Source organism: Micromys minutus (genome assembly GCF_963924665.1).
Source record: "Micromys minutus genome assembly, chromosome: 10".
Taxonomy (NCBI): Eukaryota; Metazoa; Chordata; class Mammalia; order Rodentia; family Muridae; genus Micromys; species Micromys minutus.
Genome location: NC_137979.1, coordinates 27,044,849 through 27,063,391, shown reverse-complemented (window position 1 = coordinate 27,063,391; position 18,543 = coordinate 27,044,849). Strand labels below are relative to the sequence as shown.

Genomic DNA, 18,543 nt, shown 5'->3' with positions numbered 1-18,543 from the left:
ACTGTCAGTGGTGAAACCAAAAAGTAGAGAACAAGGTGGCAACCCCTCTGTTGGCCTCCCCTTCCTCTCTCTCTTACATTATTTGTTAAAGTCCAAAGTCTGAGACCATTGCAGGAAGGAACAAGTCTGCCAGCATGCCTTTGGGATCGCTGGTACGAGCTCAGCCTCGTTTCCTGGGCTGTGCAGTAGCAGCAGTAAGACCCATGGAAGGAGCACTGTGAGGGGAAGACAGAAGGTGCCTAGCATCAAGATGCATAACAGTAATAACACCAAAGTGTTAAGTCTAGCCCAGATTCACACTTTTAAAGCATCCACTGATATGAGCTTCCAAATCAAAGATGCCTACAGTATCAGGGTAGCAGTAAATCTTCCAGTATATACAGTAAGTCCAAACTACTGACAAGCTGGCAGTGGCTCACTGGATTCATAATCCTGGAGGGACGCAGTGTCCACTGCTTTTACCTGTGAGATAAGAACTTTGGCGTTTCCTTTGAAATTGCTTAAAATCTTGCAGAGGTTGCTCAAACAGTAGTTCATATTCATTCATATTTTCCTCTTCTCTTTCCAGCCAAAGAAACCCAAAGCCCCAGATAATCCGTTTCATGGCATTGTTTCCAAGTGTTTTGAGCCTCATCTCTACGTGTACATTGAGTCCCAGGACAAGTGAGTGACAAGCATTCTGCCTGTTCCTAGCTTCTGATCATATTGGTCCCTACACAAGGACAACTCCTCCCAGAGTCATTAAGGACACCGTTGTACCTTCTGTGAATAGCCTTTTCTCTTGCCTATAATTTGTTTGTTTGTTTGAGACAGGATATGTAGCCTTGGCTGACCTTAAATTCAGAGATCTGCCTGCCTTTGCCTCTCAAGTGCTGAGACTAAAGGCTTATGCCATTACTCTGGCATATTTTCCTCATAAATCTATGCTGCCTGAGTTTGGCTATATAAGGGTCCATGTGGTTTGGAACACCTCCCCCCAGCCCCTATGTGGGCCCCAACCACATGACCCCCCCCCCACAAAGTGTCAGGCACCCAGACATTGTAAGGAAACCCACTCCTGGAAGTATATACTTTCAATTATAATTTGGCTTTTCATTGTGAAGTAGTTTTGACTTTTATAAAAGCTTTAAAATAGCACAAAAAATTTCCACTAGCTTCCCCCAGGCTGTGACTATCGTAATGTAAGCATAACTATCACAATCCAAAGTAAGATTGATCCAGTTTCTGGTCCAGAACCTCATAATCATGTACTTAGCTGTGGGGTTTCCATAGCCTCCTTAAATCCTAACTGCATCCTCATTTTTTTCTGTCTTTCTGACCTTGGCATTGTTAGAGGACTGACCAGATGTTTCAGATGCTTTGTGAAATGCCATCAATTTCCAGTTGCCTGATGCTGTGCCTCTCCTACTCCTCTCCCCCTGCCAGATCCTCACTTTTAAAATAGTTTTTAATGTTGCCCAGACTGCTCTCAGCTCCTGGCATCAAGAGATTCTCTCACCTCAGCTTTCTGGGTAGCTAGAACTACACACACAGCATTAATTCATGTTTTGTCTTTCTTAAACCCAATTTTGGAACTGTCATAATAGCACACACTATCACCCATCACTTAGGGGGTGGAGGCAGGACAGTCTCAAGCTTGCAGCCAACCTGAGCTGTGTGTGTGAGACCATACCCCTAAACAACAAAATCCAGGCTGTATCTTTTTGGTAAGAAAAACCATAGAAGTGCCTTCTCAGTGTGTCAGCAGCCGCTGGTGTTAGCTCTGTCTGCTAAAGTGAAGACTGCCAGCCTTTTCTACCATCAAGTTACAGGGCTTTTTCTTTGTACTATGTGTCTTGCAGGGAATGTTTTGAGATGGTGGGGGCATCCTAAGTCTTGACACTCCATTGGCCCATTTTATCAGGGTTTGATGATTCTTGCCTGTAGCAGTTCTCACTGCCTAATGCTAGCCATCTGTTTCTCTCCTTTCTTCTCCACTTTCTAATTGGAATTCTACTGTAGGGAAGTTCTCTCTTCCTCCCCATCTATCCATTAAGGACTCAGAGTCACTCATGCCACATGCTCTTTCACAGACTCACAGGCTCCACACCTTCTCACAAACCAGGCCCCTCCAACCCCTCCTCACATCTAGAAGTGGTCTAGGGTCTATTTGATGGTGTAGGGTCTTTTATTGACAGGAGACTATTCATGAAGGGTGGGTCCTTCTTATCACCAGATCTTTGCCTATGGCCAAGGTCACTATTAAAGTCACTGGACAGTGGGGTTTGGAAAAGTTGGGTTTTTGGATCAGAGCAGGCTTTGAGGACACAGGCTGGCCCAGGTTTCAAAGGCCTCCAAGTACACACTTAGGGAAACAGACCTCAGCTCACATAGAACACACAGGAAACTGACTAGCTTTGAGGAAGCCTTCTCTGAGAAGCACTGGGCCCCTTTTGTCTTTATTCTCCTTTTTCTTTTCCTTTTTCCTTTCCAGTGCTTCTGTTCTGGATGAGCAACTCGTTGTCTCCAGACCTATTTCAGAACGGACAATAAGAATAAGAGACTGTGTTTAGGGACATGCCATGTCCACCCACTTGATCTCATAGGCTATCATCAAAAATTCTTACCTTCTCTTCTACCGTAACTATAAACCTTGTGAAACACCTTCCATGTTAACAAAAGTCAGCACACACCAAGAAAAGCAAAGTTGTTTTGAGAAGGCTGAACTTTCCTCCCTGCTCATGGCATGTGTCCAGCAGGCTCTCAGAGGGCACTAGTTATTTTGCTACTTTGCTCTTTAAAAGCACCCTGACACCACCCCACACTCATGTGTGTGCATGTGCACTTGACTTTTGGTGTCCTTTCTTAGTAGATTTCACCTCAGTTTTATGAAGAAAGGTTTCTCACACTGACTTGGGACTTAGTGAATAAATTATGTTACCTTGGCCCCAAGGATCCTCTTCTCCATCTCTCCTGTGCTGGGGATTATAAGTATATATCACCTCACTTGGATTTTTTAAAATTTAGACTAGAGGGAGCAAACTCAGGTCCTCATGCTTAAGTGGTGTTGTAGTAAATATTAAAAAATAAAAATCGGTTTATCTCTTTATCGGCCCTGAGGTCTCACTCCTCAGGCATGGATTTAGTTCGGAGCCCCACGCACCTCTGGTGCCCGGTCTGAGCCACCCTACAGCCCAACTTGTCCCTGAAACTCCCTTCCCTGGTGGTTTTCTACTTCCTGTTCTCTGCCTCTGTCCCGGGGTGTTTCTCTACCCCAAATCCCATATAAATACAACTCTACAGCCCGATAGTTTTTCATACCGGTTTATATATTCAACTCTCAATCCACAAACCCTCTACACAAGATTGCATCAAATAGACAAAGATACAAATGCCCTTCTATATGAGATACTAGACCTATAAAATCCTTAATGTTCATATCTATTTAATGCCAACCAATATCACCTGGGTCTAGCTGGTCCTTGGAAACCTCCATCTTGCCACACCTTCCCTCGTCCTCTGACCTGAGACCTCTTAGACCTCTCCACTCTACCTCCCTTACCCTGCCCAGTCACTGGCTTTCCTTTATTTTACTAATTAAAATGGGAAGGTTTGGATGAAGTCACCTCCTGAGCATGTGACTGGGCAGCTCTTCTTGGGGAAGTGGAATTAACATTAAAATACAAACAGCTTCAGGACAATCTACAATGTGGCAAGTACTTTATCAATTGAACCATCTCCCCAGCCATCAACTCATATTCTTATAATTCTTATTTCAAAAAAATCTGAAAACTATTTAGCCTAGACCTTCCTAATCTTTTTTTTTTTTTTGACCTTCCTAATCTAAAGAGTCATTTTTCTCTTTCACAATTTTGTTGTCCACTTTTTGCATGGATTTGATTCATCAAAGTCTAAGGGTTGTTCACAATGCTTTGGGCAAAGACCCAGACTTCCCTCCCCATGCCATCTCTGCCTGGGAAAGATGCAGCACTGGCTGCTTGGCTGGCATTTCCCTCATAGGATGTTTCCAAGCCCCAGGGTGGAGGCTGCTGAAGCTGCAGGCACACAGAAGCAGAAGAGAGTTAAAGAACACCAGCTCCTCTCCTGGCAGAGCAGAGTCAGACTTGATGCCATAATGGTTGTTAACCTTTGACAAGGCATAGATCCTTTCAAGACTCCTGGAGGTATGGGCCTATAATCCCAGCTACTAGGGGAGTGGGAAGTAGGCTGATTGCAAGTTCCAGGCCTGACTGGGCTACAGAGTGAGATCACATTTAGCCCAGGCAACTTAGACCTTACCTCAAAAATACAATGTAAAAAGAGGGTTGTGGATATAGCTCAGTGATGGAGCACTTGTATAAGCTTTTAATCCCCAGTATCACAAACAAATAAAAAAATAAACATACAAAAAAATAATTATACACACAGTAATTTTGAGTATGATTTCAGGGGACTTTAGGAAGCCACTTTTCCCTTTGGTCAGAGAACCGGGCAGCTGAGAACGCACTGAGCCGAGCTCAGATTAGACTGATGTGTGCAGTCATTGCTCTCGTAGTTCCACTAACGCAGACAGAGGAGAGGTCCTGGATTCCAGTCAGAGCTCTGCACTCACCAGCCTGGAGCCACCTGCATGCCACTTAGCCCCTTCTAGGCTGTCTTGTTTTGTCTGCAGCGAGGCTCATCAGTTCATCTCATAGGCTTTGTGATGCAAGGGATACACCTCTACAAGTGGCTTTCCAGACTTTCCATTTCCTCTGTAGGGAGTGACTGCAGACACTAAGCTCTGGTGAGAGTGTGCTGAGTGCTGCTGGGTGCCATTGGTCCTTGGCTCTCAGGCAAGAGAGCTGAGAATCGTGTGCCCACAGGAGCATAGATGTATCCACACACAGCTTATCTTCATATCTCCTTGTTCCTTAAAGCCTGTGGGTTCATGTCAAGACCTCCATTCTAACCTAATACCATGGGGGTCACCATGCTGATAACAGCCTTCTGTGACACAAAGCAAAAAGCATGCCTCCTAGCATCCTTGATACATTTACTTGCTTCCTCCATTTGTCCATGTGTAGCCTACCTCCCAGTCTCCTCCCAAGCTCACTGCTCACCCCAGAGCAAGTCCACACCTCCAGCCCAAGAGAAGTGATAAGGGTGCATGTTAGTGGGTGCAGCTCTGAGTGTGCACATGCTGAATCCATGTGGGGCTCTTGGGCCATCTCTGCCCAGTGCTACTGCTACGTTGCTTTCCAGCCTACTTGTAATTTCTGAGTGCTGACTTCAGATCTGTCTGCAGATATCATGCTAAACCCGGTCTGGATGAGATGATTGCTTTTCCTTCTTTGTTCATCATTTCCTGTAATACTCTTTACTACACATTTAATCAGCAGAACTCCTAACAGTGTGAAACATGCAAATGCTTGCACAGTTCTTGGGCACAATGCTCAAGCTGCGGGGGGGGGGTGGGGGGGGGGAGAAACCACATGTCCATGAGGTTACTCTCAGCTGGGGAGTCAGGAACAGCAGTGTGGGTGTGTATCAGCATAGTACTCTATAGACCTGAGGTCAGTGCCAGTGACTCTGTGACCTTGCACAAAGGTACTTCAAGTTACCAATCTTGGTTTCTTCACCTTTAAAATGACAATAACACCCTCTATTTAAAGCTATTGGGATGAATAAATGACATCATATTTATAACACATCTTATAAGATAATGGGAGACAAAGGCCAAAAAGGAAAGAGGGGAAAAAAAAATGTGTTGTGTCATGTTAAAAATATAAGGAGCTGGTGAAATGGCTCAGCAGTCAAGAGCACTGACTACTCCCAGAGAATCTGGGTTTAATATCTAGCACCCACAGTGGGCCTCACAACAATCTGTAACTCCAATCCCAGGGGATACACCACCCTCTTCTGGCCTTTTTGGGTACTGCGTGCACATGTTGCATAGGCAAATATGCAAGCAAACACTCATTCACATAAAATAAATAAAATCTCAACAGAGGTAAAGGTCTGAAGGGATAGCAGTGGAAATCGAAGCAGTGGCCTTGCTCTAGACCAGACGTTTTCTCTTTGCATCTCCACCCACAGCCAGGTTCTCCTTCACACCCTCTCCCTCACATGTTCTCACCTGTTTTCGGCTTCTGAGATTGGATCTCATGTAGCGGACTGGCCTCACCTCATTATCTAGCTGAGGATCCCGATCCTTCTGGCTCTACCTCTCACTTCTGGCTACATGCTTTTGTTCTCTCCCTGAGTCTGCTGCAGGCTTTCTCTGCAGCCCACTCCACAAACAGCATTTTGTCACTCCCTTGAAATGTGATTATTCTAAGGCTGCAGGGATTCTCCACAGCCCCCTTGCCCAGGACTTGAGCATTCATAAACTCTTACTTGCTAACACTTGCTTTCAGGTGGAAAAGACTCCCTCTGGTTCCAGGCTGCAAATCGTTGGGCCACACATCCCTTTCTTCATTAATCGCACATGAAGATCTTGCCAAATGTCTTCTGTCAGTGATAACCTTCTTTAAGTTCAATGTATTCGTATCTTACCTTACAGCCCTCAGGAAGTATGTGCTTGATATTTAGTTGGACTGGCCCAGTACTTCATAAGCAATGACCCTCAGAGGTTCCACGGGGCACCATTTACTCTTGTCCTGTATGACATGGATGCATGCTGACGCAGGGTGGAAGAGGGCCCAGAAAAGCGTCCTCACTAGGTTTCTTTCTCATCTGCAATAGAGAACAATGTCAAAAGTACCTTGGTGGACATTCCACAAAAATGTAGGTCTCTAGATGGTGTTTTGGTAAACAATGTCTTAATGCCTTATGATCATAATTACAATGTTACGCATCAGGTTGGCTCTGAAATAGGAAGTGGGTAAAGATGGTTAGGGTGATAGGAAGAGATAGGTGGTTATAGTAAAATCATTGCACAGTGCATCTGTGTGGAGATTAGACCCTCAACTGACTCCAGTGCATTCTCTGCCTTACATTTCTCCTCTCCTCCTCTCCCTCCTCTTCCTCCTCCTTTACTGTGCCAGCCCCTATCCCTTCTTATTCATGCACCACTTCATTCCCATCCTTAGGAACAAAGTGTGGACGATGACCATCTAAGCACACACTGGGAACTAGCATGAAGGGTAGCCTGACACACCAGCCAGTGCAGTGGGTGGAAGGAGCATGAACAAGCACCCCCACCCCAGGGCAGACCCGGCAGTGCACAAAGAGATCTTTCCATCGTAAACCAGCTGCCGCTATGGCAGATGCTAGCTGGAGTGCTATCCCCAGTGCTGTGGAACTACAACAGAGATCAGAGAATGAGCCCTGTTGATTCCCATCACCCACTGTGCACCGGGACAGGGAAAGCTTGACCTGTTACACAGTATGGTAAGATGTTAACTCAAGTGCTAAAACCAAGTGCTGCGATACATACACGTCATTCCAGCAGTGGGGAAACTGAGGCAGAATAATCACAAGTTTCAGGCCAATTTGGGCTACATTGTAAAATCCTACCTGGAAAAAGATAGTAAGAGCCAGGTGTATAACACACACTATATCCCAGTACTCAGGAGCTAATACAAGAGGAGAGTCATAAGTTCAAAGCCAATCTCAAAACAAATGAACAAACCAAAACCAAATCATGTGGCAGTGAGTGGCAGGCAATAGCAGTTCTAGCTGAGGGAGCAGGTATTAGTTTGAGTTGTGCAGTGATGCCTGGCCTAGAGAGCTAGGTGGATGGTGCTTTGGCCAGGAGGTGACAGGTAAAGGCCCAGCAATGGGGCCACAGAGGTGACTGGCCTAGGTGCATTCTGTGCAGAAGAGCTGTGAGGGTCCATGAGAAAGTAGGGCAAGAAGAGTTTGTGCAGAGTGAGGGGTGGTGGCCAAGGCACTTGCAAAGGTCAACTAAAGTAGCCCTCTCTCCACAGGCAGAGACCTAGCCTGGGTAAAGCAGCCACATCTGGATGTCATAAACTGAGTAACAAAAGCACTGGAGTAAAATGTCAGTTGTTTCCTATCCCTGCTAATCGATGCTGTGTGTGGTTCTTGCCTTTTTCTTCTTATTGTATAAATATATTTTTTTAAACACAGCTGGATTCTTACAGCCTTAGCCAGCAAGCTACAAAAATACCACGTCAAGAAGGGCTTCCCATTGTCCACACAGCACAGCTGGGCAGAGGACAGTAGTTCTAGCCCTGTTAGACTCCAGCTCCTCATGAATCAGAGTGACTAGGGCAACTTGAAGGATGTTTGATTGGGAAAGTGCAGACAGATCTCAGACACACCAGAAGAGGGCATCAGGTCCTATTACAGATGGCTGCTGGGAATTGAACTCAGGACCTCTGGAAGACCAGTCAGTGCTCTTAACCATTGAGCCGTCTCTCCAGCCCTGCCCAACCACTTTTATCCCAAGATTTTTTTTTTTTTTTTTTTACATTTTTAATTCTGGGAGTTCTATGGAAAAACTATTTCTCTGAAAGAAGGAAGGCCTTCTGTTTTTAAAGCCACCCATCCTCTAACATGTTTAAGTTTATGATGTCTGCATCTTTGCTGCCATCAGAGCCTTTTTGCAGGCAGGTGAAAAGCATGAGGCTGGGGTCCAGGCTGCAGTGTTTACACCCTGCTTGTCTTGGACAAAGTGTTTTTCTGTGCCTGGCTTTTAGAGAAGAGGCATAGTAAAGTAGGTACCACCGAGGGTTATTGCTAAGAGTTATCGTGTAGAGAGCACATCCATGGCTCCTGGGCCATCATAAGTGTTTAGGACTTTGGTTTGTGGAAAGGGGTGCTTGGCATTCTGGGATACATGCTTGTATGGCAGGTTCTCCAGTCAGTTCTGCCACCCAGTTTAATGAGAGCCTTGGGTGTCGTTGTCTTACCTTCTGCAGGAGCAGCAGTGCTCTGTCACCCTCACTGGGGTCTGGGGTCAGTCATGGCGATTAGATGACTGGAACAAAGCAGGGTACAAATGTCAGACGTCATTACTGCCATCTTTTAAGCAGGGAAGTGAATGGTGACATAGGAAAAATGCACCCACTTGTAAGTTTGGGTTGCATCAGGAATGAGCACGTGTGGGAACAACTTAGGTCCTTGCAGACAGCACTCCTGTCTGATCTCTCCAAGTGAAACAACATTTCTGCTCTTCCAGAAACCTCAGTGAGCTGATTGACCGGTTTGTGGCAGATTTCAAAGCCCAGGGCCCACCCAAGCCCAACACTGATGAAGGGGGTGCTGTACTCCCCAGCTGTGCTGACCTCTTTGTCTACTATAAGAAGTGCATGGTACAGTGCTCACAGCTCAGCACAGGCGAGCCCATGATCGCCCTGACTACCATCTTCCAGAAGTACCTCCGAGAATACGCCTGGAAAATCCTCTCTGGCAACCTGCCTAAGTGAGTCCTGTTCTCCTCACTCTTAGCAGGGAATTGAGGCTTCCGATATCCCTAAATATGGGAGTCTCAAAGGAAAGACACTCTGGGGTTGTTTACTGAGCTGCTAAGGATGTCGAAGAGGAAAACACCCATCCTGGGCTCTCAAGGGCCTGACCCTGCTGGTGCTGTCTTCTTTAATGACATTCCACAGCGGACCATGACTGGCAGCAGGCATGTTCCCCCAACCAGCAGTGTAGTCCATAGTGCATCACTCACTAAGTTAGGCCTATTTTATATATATATATATATATATGTATGTATACAGTACACATGGTTTCAACACAGAAAAAAATTTACTCAGTAGCAGAGGCAATGTAGCTCCAGCCTGTTCAGTGTGTTCATGCCTTGAGTGCCCAATAGACAGGCTTTCTCTCCTCCAACTTTCTTCCATGGCCTCTAATGCTGTGAGCACAGCCTTGAGTTTAAAGATATGGGTGGACTGGGGCTGGGCAGGAAGCTGAGTGGGTAAAGTGCCTTCTGCACAAGCATGAGGAGCTGAGTTCAGATCTCCAGCACCCACATAAAAAGCTGGGCTTGACAACAGTCCCCTGTAATCACAGCAGTAGGAGGCAGAGATAAGAAGATTCCAGGGCCTCAGTGGCAGCCAGTCAGGCCAACTTTAGAAACTATCTTCAAAACAAGATGGAGAAAGATAGAGGAGGACACCCATCATCATCTGGTCCCTGTTCATGGATGCATGTGTGCACTGTTAGACCTTACTCCATGTGTTCACATGTGAGCTCCACATGTATTTGCTGTAACTGAGAAAGATGGTTGGAGAAACAGCTTTTGTGCCACAGATGACCCCCAAGTGAGGTCTGCATCTCGGGGAATCCCAAGCCAAGGCACTAGGCCAGGTGGCTGCCTTGGTGAGAATGGGATCATCCCAGGTGAGGACTGCTCACTGGCGCTCTTGGCGTTGTCCCTTCCTGTTCCTGTGGGTGAGATGGTCTGAACAGATGACAGTCAAGGTAAGGTCAGGAGCAAAGGCATCCATTGTGTGTTGATTTATTTGTACTGTAGCCAGCCTTCCCTCTGCTTTCTTCTTTGTCAAAACATGCAGCTTCAGGAAGCAAGTTAGTAGCCACAGCCTGACGAGTTCCTGTCGTTTTCTTCAGAACCAGCAGCAGCAGTGGGGGGCTGACCATCAGCAGCCTCCTCAAGGAGAAGGAGGGCTCAGAAGTGGCCAGGTTCACTCTGGAGGAGCTGTGTCTCATCTGCAGCATCCTGAGCACAGCGGAGTACTGTCTGGCTACCACCCAGCAGGTGAGCATTCAGCTAAGCATGCCTCCCTCCCAGAGCTCTCTCCCACAGCTGGGGTGGGACCTGTGAGCTCCTTGGGCAAGCTGGTTGGCCTCTCAGGAGCATATAGTCAGAGACTGCCCAGGCAGCCATCTTACAGGAGAAATAAAACCAGCTTCCACTCACATGTTAGCTACCAAACAGGCATGACCTCTTAAAAGTAGGTCAGTAGCACAGTATCCTTCATGAGAAAAGCATCAATAAACTGTCTTCTGGGTACCAGGCAGCCTTTCCTGACACTTTGTAGCATTCTCTGTCTACCATAACAAACAACCATTGTTTGAGGTGTTGACTGGGAAGCAGAAAGGGTGAAGCCTCAGATGGAGCCAATGGAAGGCAATTCAGTAAACTAGCTTTGCAGAAGGGTGAGCCAGAGTAAGTTGCCACTCAGCTCTCCACAGGGTGATTAGCTCTTTTTCTCCATTTGGCCTGAGATCCCCCGAAACAACCTGAGAGAATCCCACTCTTCCTGATGTTGATGCTTATTTCCTAAGGATCTAAGAAGTCAGCTACAAAGGCCAGTTTAGACGTGACAGCTTGGCATTCTATGTGCCAAAACACAGGAAGTGTCCAGCAGACTCCTTGAGGGTCAGCCAACTGGGCCCAGAGGCCATGGCCAAGGCAGTAGTGCACTCTGCTTGGGGGTGTGGTCACATATACAGGGAATGACTCACAGACTACTTTGGCCTAGGAGCCAGAGACAGACAGGCAGGCAGTCACACATGCACGCATGCACACACACACACACACACACACACAGACACACACACACACACAAAGCCTACTTAAAATGCCATCATCCTCAAATAATCTCATTAGTGGCTTGGGTTATTTTATAAACATAGTTTTGTATGAAGTTATCTTAGTTAACTTTTGTTGCGGTAAATATTAAAAATGGTTCTGTTGCTACTGGTCCCCTGGGGTCTCACTCCGAGGGAGCCACTCCAGTGTGGAGTCAGGCACCCAGTCTATTTCTCTACCATTCTCTAGGCGGTTAGTTACCATGCCTGGCACCCATACATTTCATTCCATGGGCCCTGTGCATTCTCACATCACGTGGGCAACAGAGCTGGAACTGCACGCTCCCGCTGCCTCTCAGCCATTGCTTTCACACACTGTCCTCCACAGCCCAAAAATCAAGACTCAATAATCAATAATTTATCAATCAGATTTATATGTTAAATTCTCAATCCACAATACATCCAAACAATGAATTCACTGCCAATTAATAGAGATATAAACTGCCCACCTAGACAAGATAAAATCGATCTAGTTCACCGTGATCTGAAACCATTGTCCTCTGCCGTCTCCATGTTGGATCTCCCATTTCCCCCTCTCTTCTGCCTTACCAAAACTCTCTACCATCCAATCATGTATCGCCTTGACCTAACTAGTGCCAGTCCTCACCTGCATATAGATGTCAACCTACACTCTTTTATTTCCTTTTATTGTTAGTATTGGTACCTTAGCATTCTGCTGTTACTAAAATATCTTATTATTATTGCTGCTGTTTATGGATGTATATAATATTTCCATTAGAGGATTAGTGATATTTAATAATAGCCCGGGTAATTATTTATATACTGCTTTAAAGTTTTGCTTCTACAAATAATCTTACAAAAACATCTTTCTGAATATAGTATATTAAAAGTTTTATATTGTATTTCTAGAACAGACTCTTAGATGTTTTATAAGTATTAGTAAATCAGAGACCATTTTAATGATTTGTGTAGCCATTTTTAAGTTAATGAAAAACATCCGAAATTATTAAAGTGAGTGCATTCTGAGCCACCTATAAGATATCTGAATGCCATGTTCCTTTAAAAGAAACAGATTTCTGGAAATAATAGATTCCAGGCTGAGGGGTAGGGTGGCTAAGGATGCAACACAGTTGGTCCAGCCTTGCCTAGTATGCATGAAGCCCTGGATTTCACCCCTAGCTCCATGTAATCTGGGTATGCTGATGCACTGCTGTACTGAAATCCCAGAAGTTCAGGGTCTTCTTCAGCTGCATAGAGAGCTTAAGGCTAGCCTGAACTAGAGACCCTGTCTCAAAACATAATGGTGGCTGGAGACATGCTCAGCAGTTAAGAGCACTGGTAGCTTCCAGAGGACCCAGGTTCAATTCTCAGCATCTACATAGCAGCTTACAACTGTCTGTAACTCCATTTCTAAGGGATTGTTGCCTTTCCTGGCCTACAGCCACCAGACATTCTTGTGGTGCACATATATACATGCAAACAAAACAACCATATATATAGATATAGATAGATAGATATAGATATATATGTGTGTGTATGTATGTATATACATATATATATATTATATAATAGTTTTTTAAAAGTGAACTTGAGACATCACATCATGTAAAAAGTGATCAATCAAATACAGAGTCATGGCAGAGTCATCAGAGACTCAGAAATTGTAGTGGATTGAATTGTGCCCTCAAAACCAAGTCCTACTCACCAGTATACATTGGAATGTTTGGGAGTTATGGCTTTTTAGGCAAGAAAATTTTTTAAGATTTAATATATATATATATATATATATATATATATATATATATATATATATATATATATATATATATATGAGTACACTGTCACTGTCGTCAGACACATCAGAAGAGGGCATCAGATTCCATTACTGATGGCTGTGAGCCACCATGTGGTTGCTGGGAATTGAAACCGAAGTGCTATAGAAGAACAGTCAGTGCTCTTAACCATGGCTATCTCCGCAGCCCCTAAACAAGACAATTTTAACAATGAATCCAAACACCGTTGAAAACTAAGGGTAAAAGTTGGGTGATGTATTGATTCTCAGACTGACTATAAGATTGAGATCATTCAGTGGTAGGGTACTCCAGCATGTTTCCTGCCCCGGGTTCAGAGCTACAATATGGAAGTCGGCGCTGCTATAAGCGCCTCCTCTTTCTAAACACTGCTGCTCTCCATCTACTAACATGTCCTCCCAAACATTTTGCATTTATCTTTTTAAGTAAAAATGATCTCAAATTCTACATGTTATTCTACTACAACAAGTGACCTTATTTTATTTATAATTAGATCATGGACATCTTCCTTCTTCTCTCTCTCTCTCTCTCCCTCTCCTTTGGGGGTGGGGTGTTGAGACAGGGCTTCTCTGTATAGCAGAGCCACAGATGTCCTGGCTGCCCTGGACTTGCTTTGTAGACCAGGCTCTAAGTCTCCTGGCAGGAAAATGCTTGTCCTCTCTGCATATCTCCAGCAGAGGCACATGAAGTGTCTAAGAAAGCTCTCTTGAAGGGATGACAAAATGAATGAGATACTCAAAACAGGTTGAGAAATCAAGGTAGTACTGGTATCAAAAGATGTCTAAGACAGCCAGGTGTGCTGGCCTGGAACCCCAGCACCCCAGAGGCAGAGACGGTGAGAACTGCTGTAATCGAGGCTAACCTGGGCCAACGAGAATCTGTCAGCTGGGCATGGTGACACAAGTTTTTTAATCCCAGCACTGGGGAGGCAGAGGTAGGTGGATCTCTGTGAGCAACCCTAGCAAGCAGGCTAGGGTTTCCCTGCCACTCTGGTAAGGGTGGGAGAAGAAGCAAATGCCAAGAGAGGAGTTGGGAGGGCTAGGAAATGGGGGACTGGTCAGGAGGGGGAGTGGTGGCATCATACAGGGAGAAAGTATGGACTAAGAAAGCCCTGAGACAAACACCCTGAACTTGTAAATGCCAGAAGGAAAGCAAAGATATCAAGATGGTGCCAGAGAGATAGACAAGAGCCATGCTATGCTTAAAATTAGGATTTATCTTCAATAAAGTAACAGAGGCCCCTGTGTTGGGATTCTGTAAAGCCCACCCCTCAGTTACCTGGCAATAGCCAGGTATGCTCCGCCCCAGTGACCTGACACTATAAAAAGGGCTGCTTGACTCCTCCTCTCTCTCTTGCTCTTGCTCTTTTGCCTCTCTTGCTCTCCCATCCTTACCCTTCCTTTTCCCCTTCCCTCCCCACCCCCTTCCCACGTGCTCATGGCCGGCCTCTACTCCTCTATTCTTCCCTCTCTCTGCCTCTACTACCCTCTTAACTCTCCCATGACTTGAATAAACTCTATTCTGTACTATACTGTCGTGTGGCTGGTCCCTCAGAGAGAAAGGATTCCCAACATGGCCTCCCTGAGGCATCTCCCTTACCCCCAGGCCTCGCCGCATATCCATGGGCCATATGCCCCCACTCTCTTCATCCTTTCCCTAACATTGGTGCCGAAACCCGGGACGTCATCTTTTAACAACACCCTGGAGCATGTGAACACACACCTGTGGCACACTGTCCCACCCTCCCTCATAGGTGTCTAGGTTTTCAGTAAAATAAACCCCTTCCAGGAAGAAATTTACAAACGCAGAGTCTAACTATTGAGTTCTATAATGGCCCCTTACCCCTTAGTAGTGGTAGAATTGAGCCTGCCAAGAATCCTTGCATGGCACTGTGCATTCTTCTCTTTATTTCATGAAAATACATTTTATAAGCTGCCTTTTAAAAATGTTACCCTTGTTCACACACCTTTAAGGGCATTTTGTTTTTAAGTTTTTTAATATGCGTGTATGTGTGTCTATGTAATGTATGTGCACCATATTTATGTAGTATCTGCAGAGTTCAAAAGAGGGTGATGGATCCCCTAACAGTGGAGTTACAGGTGGTGCTGAGCCATCATGTGGGTGCTGGGAACTGAGCTACCTCTCCATCCCTCTAAGAGCACTTAACGCAAAAGAATCTTGACGCAATAAATTGTTCATGTTCTTAGAGTGAATGTGATTGGTTTAAGAGTGCTGGATTTTCCATCTCCAGGGCACACTTAGGTACGCACAGTTCCTGATCATTGTACCTCTCTCCATGGCTACACCACACTAGGAAAAATAGCAGTACTTCTGTACGCAGGCATGAGCACAGACTCCTCCCTCTGTTGGCTAGGAAGCAGGGCTCTCCTGTAACCTTCAAATGCTCTCACCACCTTTTGACATCTTGTCTCTACCTCATAAAGACTCCACAGCCTTCAAAATAGCACCACCACTAGGGACCAAGCACTCACAGCATGACCCTGTAGAGGACAAGCCATGTGAGCTATTGGTGCATTCTTTTTTTTTTTTTTTAAGATTTATTTATTTATGTGTATACAGCATTCTGTGTGCATGCATGCCAGAAGAGAGTAGCAGATCTCATTACAGATGGTTGTCAGCCACCATGTGGTTGCTGGGATTTAAACTCAGGACCTCTGGAAGAACAGTCAGTGCTCTTAACCACTGAGCCATCTCTCCAGCCCCAATGGTGCATTCTTAGACGTAAGCTCAGAGTGTTGCCAAAGGAGCTGGGTTCTAGGAAGCTTATTTGACCCTATTCCCTGCTGTCTTGAGTGGCTACTACAGTCCTCATGTATGAAGTCAGGTTAACGGAACTTCCCTAACATCTTGTAGGAATTAACTGTGTCCCATGTCGTGTCTAGAACTGTCTGGCTTGTCACTGTGTGAGCCTCAGTAGGATAGAACATCTTTGGGTAGTCATTGAACACACTTCTGCTTCTGTCCTTTTCTAACAGCTAGAAGAAAAACTCAAAGAAAAAGTTGATGTGAGTCTGACTGAACGAATTAATCTCACAGGAGAAATGGACACATTCAGCACGTACGTACCTTCCAGGCACTTGGTGCAGCTCAGCCTTTCTTCACAGGCACTGTGTGCTTTAGTCTCTACTAAGAGAGTTCCCAGGGCATTCTCCACCAGCTTTAGAAGCAGTGCCCCCTTGTCCTTCCTCCTCCCTCTCCTTCTCTTCCTCCCCATCCTCCTTTTCCTCCTTCCTCTTCCTCCTCCTTTTCCTCTTTATCATCTTCCTCCTCTTTCTAACTTAAACAAGTTTTTTAATACAAGGGTTAGTAGTTATGGGAGTAGCCATAGAAGCTTGGGCCTTTACTGGATAAGAGACACCGAAATAAAACAAACATGAAGAACCAGCTGCTCTTTCATTGTTAGTGATTAAAGCCTAAGATTTCATGAAAAAATGAAATTTTAAAATGTTGCACATATTTCAAAACACCTATGGGGGGCATGTCTAGCATCCTATCACTTTTTGGAGCAATGACCACAGCAATTTGTTTCTTTGCAGTGTCATCTCCAGCAGCATCCAGCTGTTGGTTCAGGATTTGGATGCAGCCTGTGACCCTGCCCTGATTGCCATGAGCAAGGTGAGGTTTTAGAACCTGGCCTCCTACCAGTGATTGACGTGCCTTCCCACAGCCCTGTCTGTTATGTTCTGGCCCTGATCGGCTCACCTGACACCTACAGTGGTTGCTGGTCCTTTTGTGGGGTCGGGTGAGTCTGAAGGAGATGGGTTCTTGGGTCAGCATCTGGTTCAGTTTGGTGAGCTCTACAGCAATGACTCCAGACTCCCTGCCCACTGAGAGCTTTCGGCTCTTCCTGAGCTTTGGCGTCAGTGCTGGATACTTTGATGAGTCTGTGGACTCCGGTTTTCATGTACCCTCAGCCCTCCATGGACCTTTTGACACTCACCATTTGCTGCTCTTTGGGATTTTTTTTTTAATGCCTGCTCTTTTTATCTCCAAACCAATGTCAATTCCTGAGGACTGTAGTGAGTCACGTCTGTGATCTTAGGATTTAGAAGCTGAAGCAAGAAGATTTTAAGTTCAAGGCCAGCCTGCACTATACAGGAAGAACCTGTCTCAAAAAGGAACAAAAGTATTCCTTAAGTGTCTGGACCATATTGAAGACTAATTCTTTGTTGACTTTTAAGCCCAACAAAACCTTGTAAAGCAGGTGTCTTAGTCAGGGTTTCTATTCCTGCACAAAACATCATGACCAAGAAGCAAGTTAGGGAGGAAAGGGTTTATTCAGCTTACACTTCCACATTGCTGTTCATCACCAAAGGAAGTCAGGACTGGAACTCAAGCAGGTCAGGAAGCAGGAGCTGATGCAGAGGCCATGGAGGGATGTTACTTACTGGATTGCTTCCCCTGGCTTGTTCAACTTGCTTTCTTATAGAACCCAGGTCTACCAGCCCAGGGATGGCCCCACCCACAGTGGGCTGGGCCCTCCTTCCTTGATCACTAGTTAAGAAAATACAGCTGGATCTCATGGAGGCATTTTCTCAACTGAGGCTCTTTTCTCTGTGACAACTCCAGCTTGTGTCAAGTTGACACAGAACCCGGCAGTACCGCAGGGGTTAAGAAGACATAGCCTGCAGCCAGTGTGACTCTCCATGGGCATAGCTATGCTCACTCACTTAAGCACTGCCTATGACTGCTGCTGTAGCTGTGGAAACTTGTGCTTGTAGCAGAGACCTGAGAGCCCACAAAGCAAAAACATTGTCTAGGTGACCCTGTCCAGATAAAGCTTGCCAACACCTATCTAGTCATGGACTCTTGGAATACTCTTACAGGTTTTGGAAAAATAACTTGTCTGGGGGAAACTAGGCAGGATTTATGACAGGACAGTGGGAGGAACCTTGACACTGGATCAGACAGACCTAAGTTTTTCTTTCGAGAGCACTGCATAGATGACTAAACCTGTGCAGATCCATCTCTCTGTGAAATGCATCTGACTGGGGGCCTCTCAGAGCTGTGCAAGTGGACAGCAATTGAGTGCCTGGTGGTGCCAGTCAAGCAGTCAGAAAACCCAGGTTCCCCCTCTTGACAAGAGAAACACCATACCTCAGGAAGTAGACATTTGGTCTGAGTTTGGTTTATAGTAGATTATAACTATTTAACAAAAATAGGATTAAAACCAAAACATTGACTTTGGGGTTTAAGGAGTGAAGTAGGAAGTTGAGAAGCAGCCGCTGTGCTCAGGATCAACTCTATGCCTAGCCAG

General features: G+C 45.5%; 1 protein-coding gene across 1 annotated transcript in view; it reads left to right on the top strand.

The window, feature by feature from the left end:
* VPS53 (VPS53 subunit of GARP complex) overlaps positions 1-18,543 on the top strand; it is a 126,348-nt gene that overhangs the window by 77,595 nt on the left and 30,210 nt on the right. Inside the window, exons 13-17 of the mRNA XM_080923813.1 lie at positions 569-663; positions 9,110-9,352; positions 10,510-10,657; positions 16,262-16,344; positions 16,823-16,901. Of these exons, the coding sequence (XP_080779939.1) occupies positions 569-663; positions 9,110-9,352; positions 10,510-10,657; positions 16,262-16,344; positions 16,823-16,901 (648 nt within the window). The remainder of the gene's footprint in view (positions 1-568; positions 664-9,109; positions 9,353-10,509; positions 10,658-16,261; positions 16,345-16,822; positions 16,902-18,543) is intronic.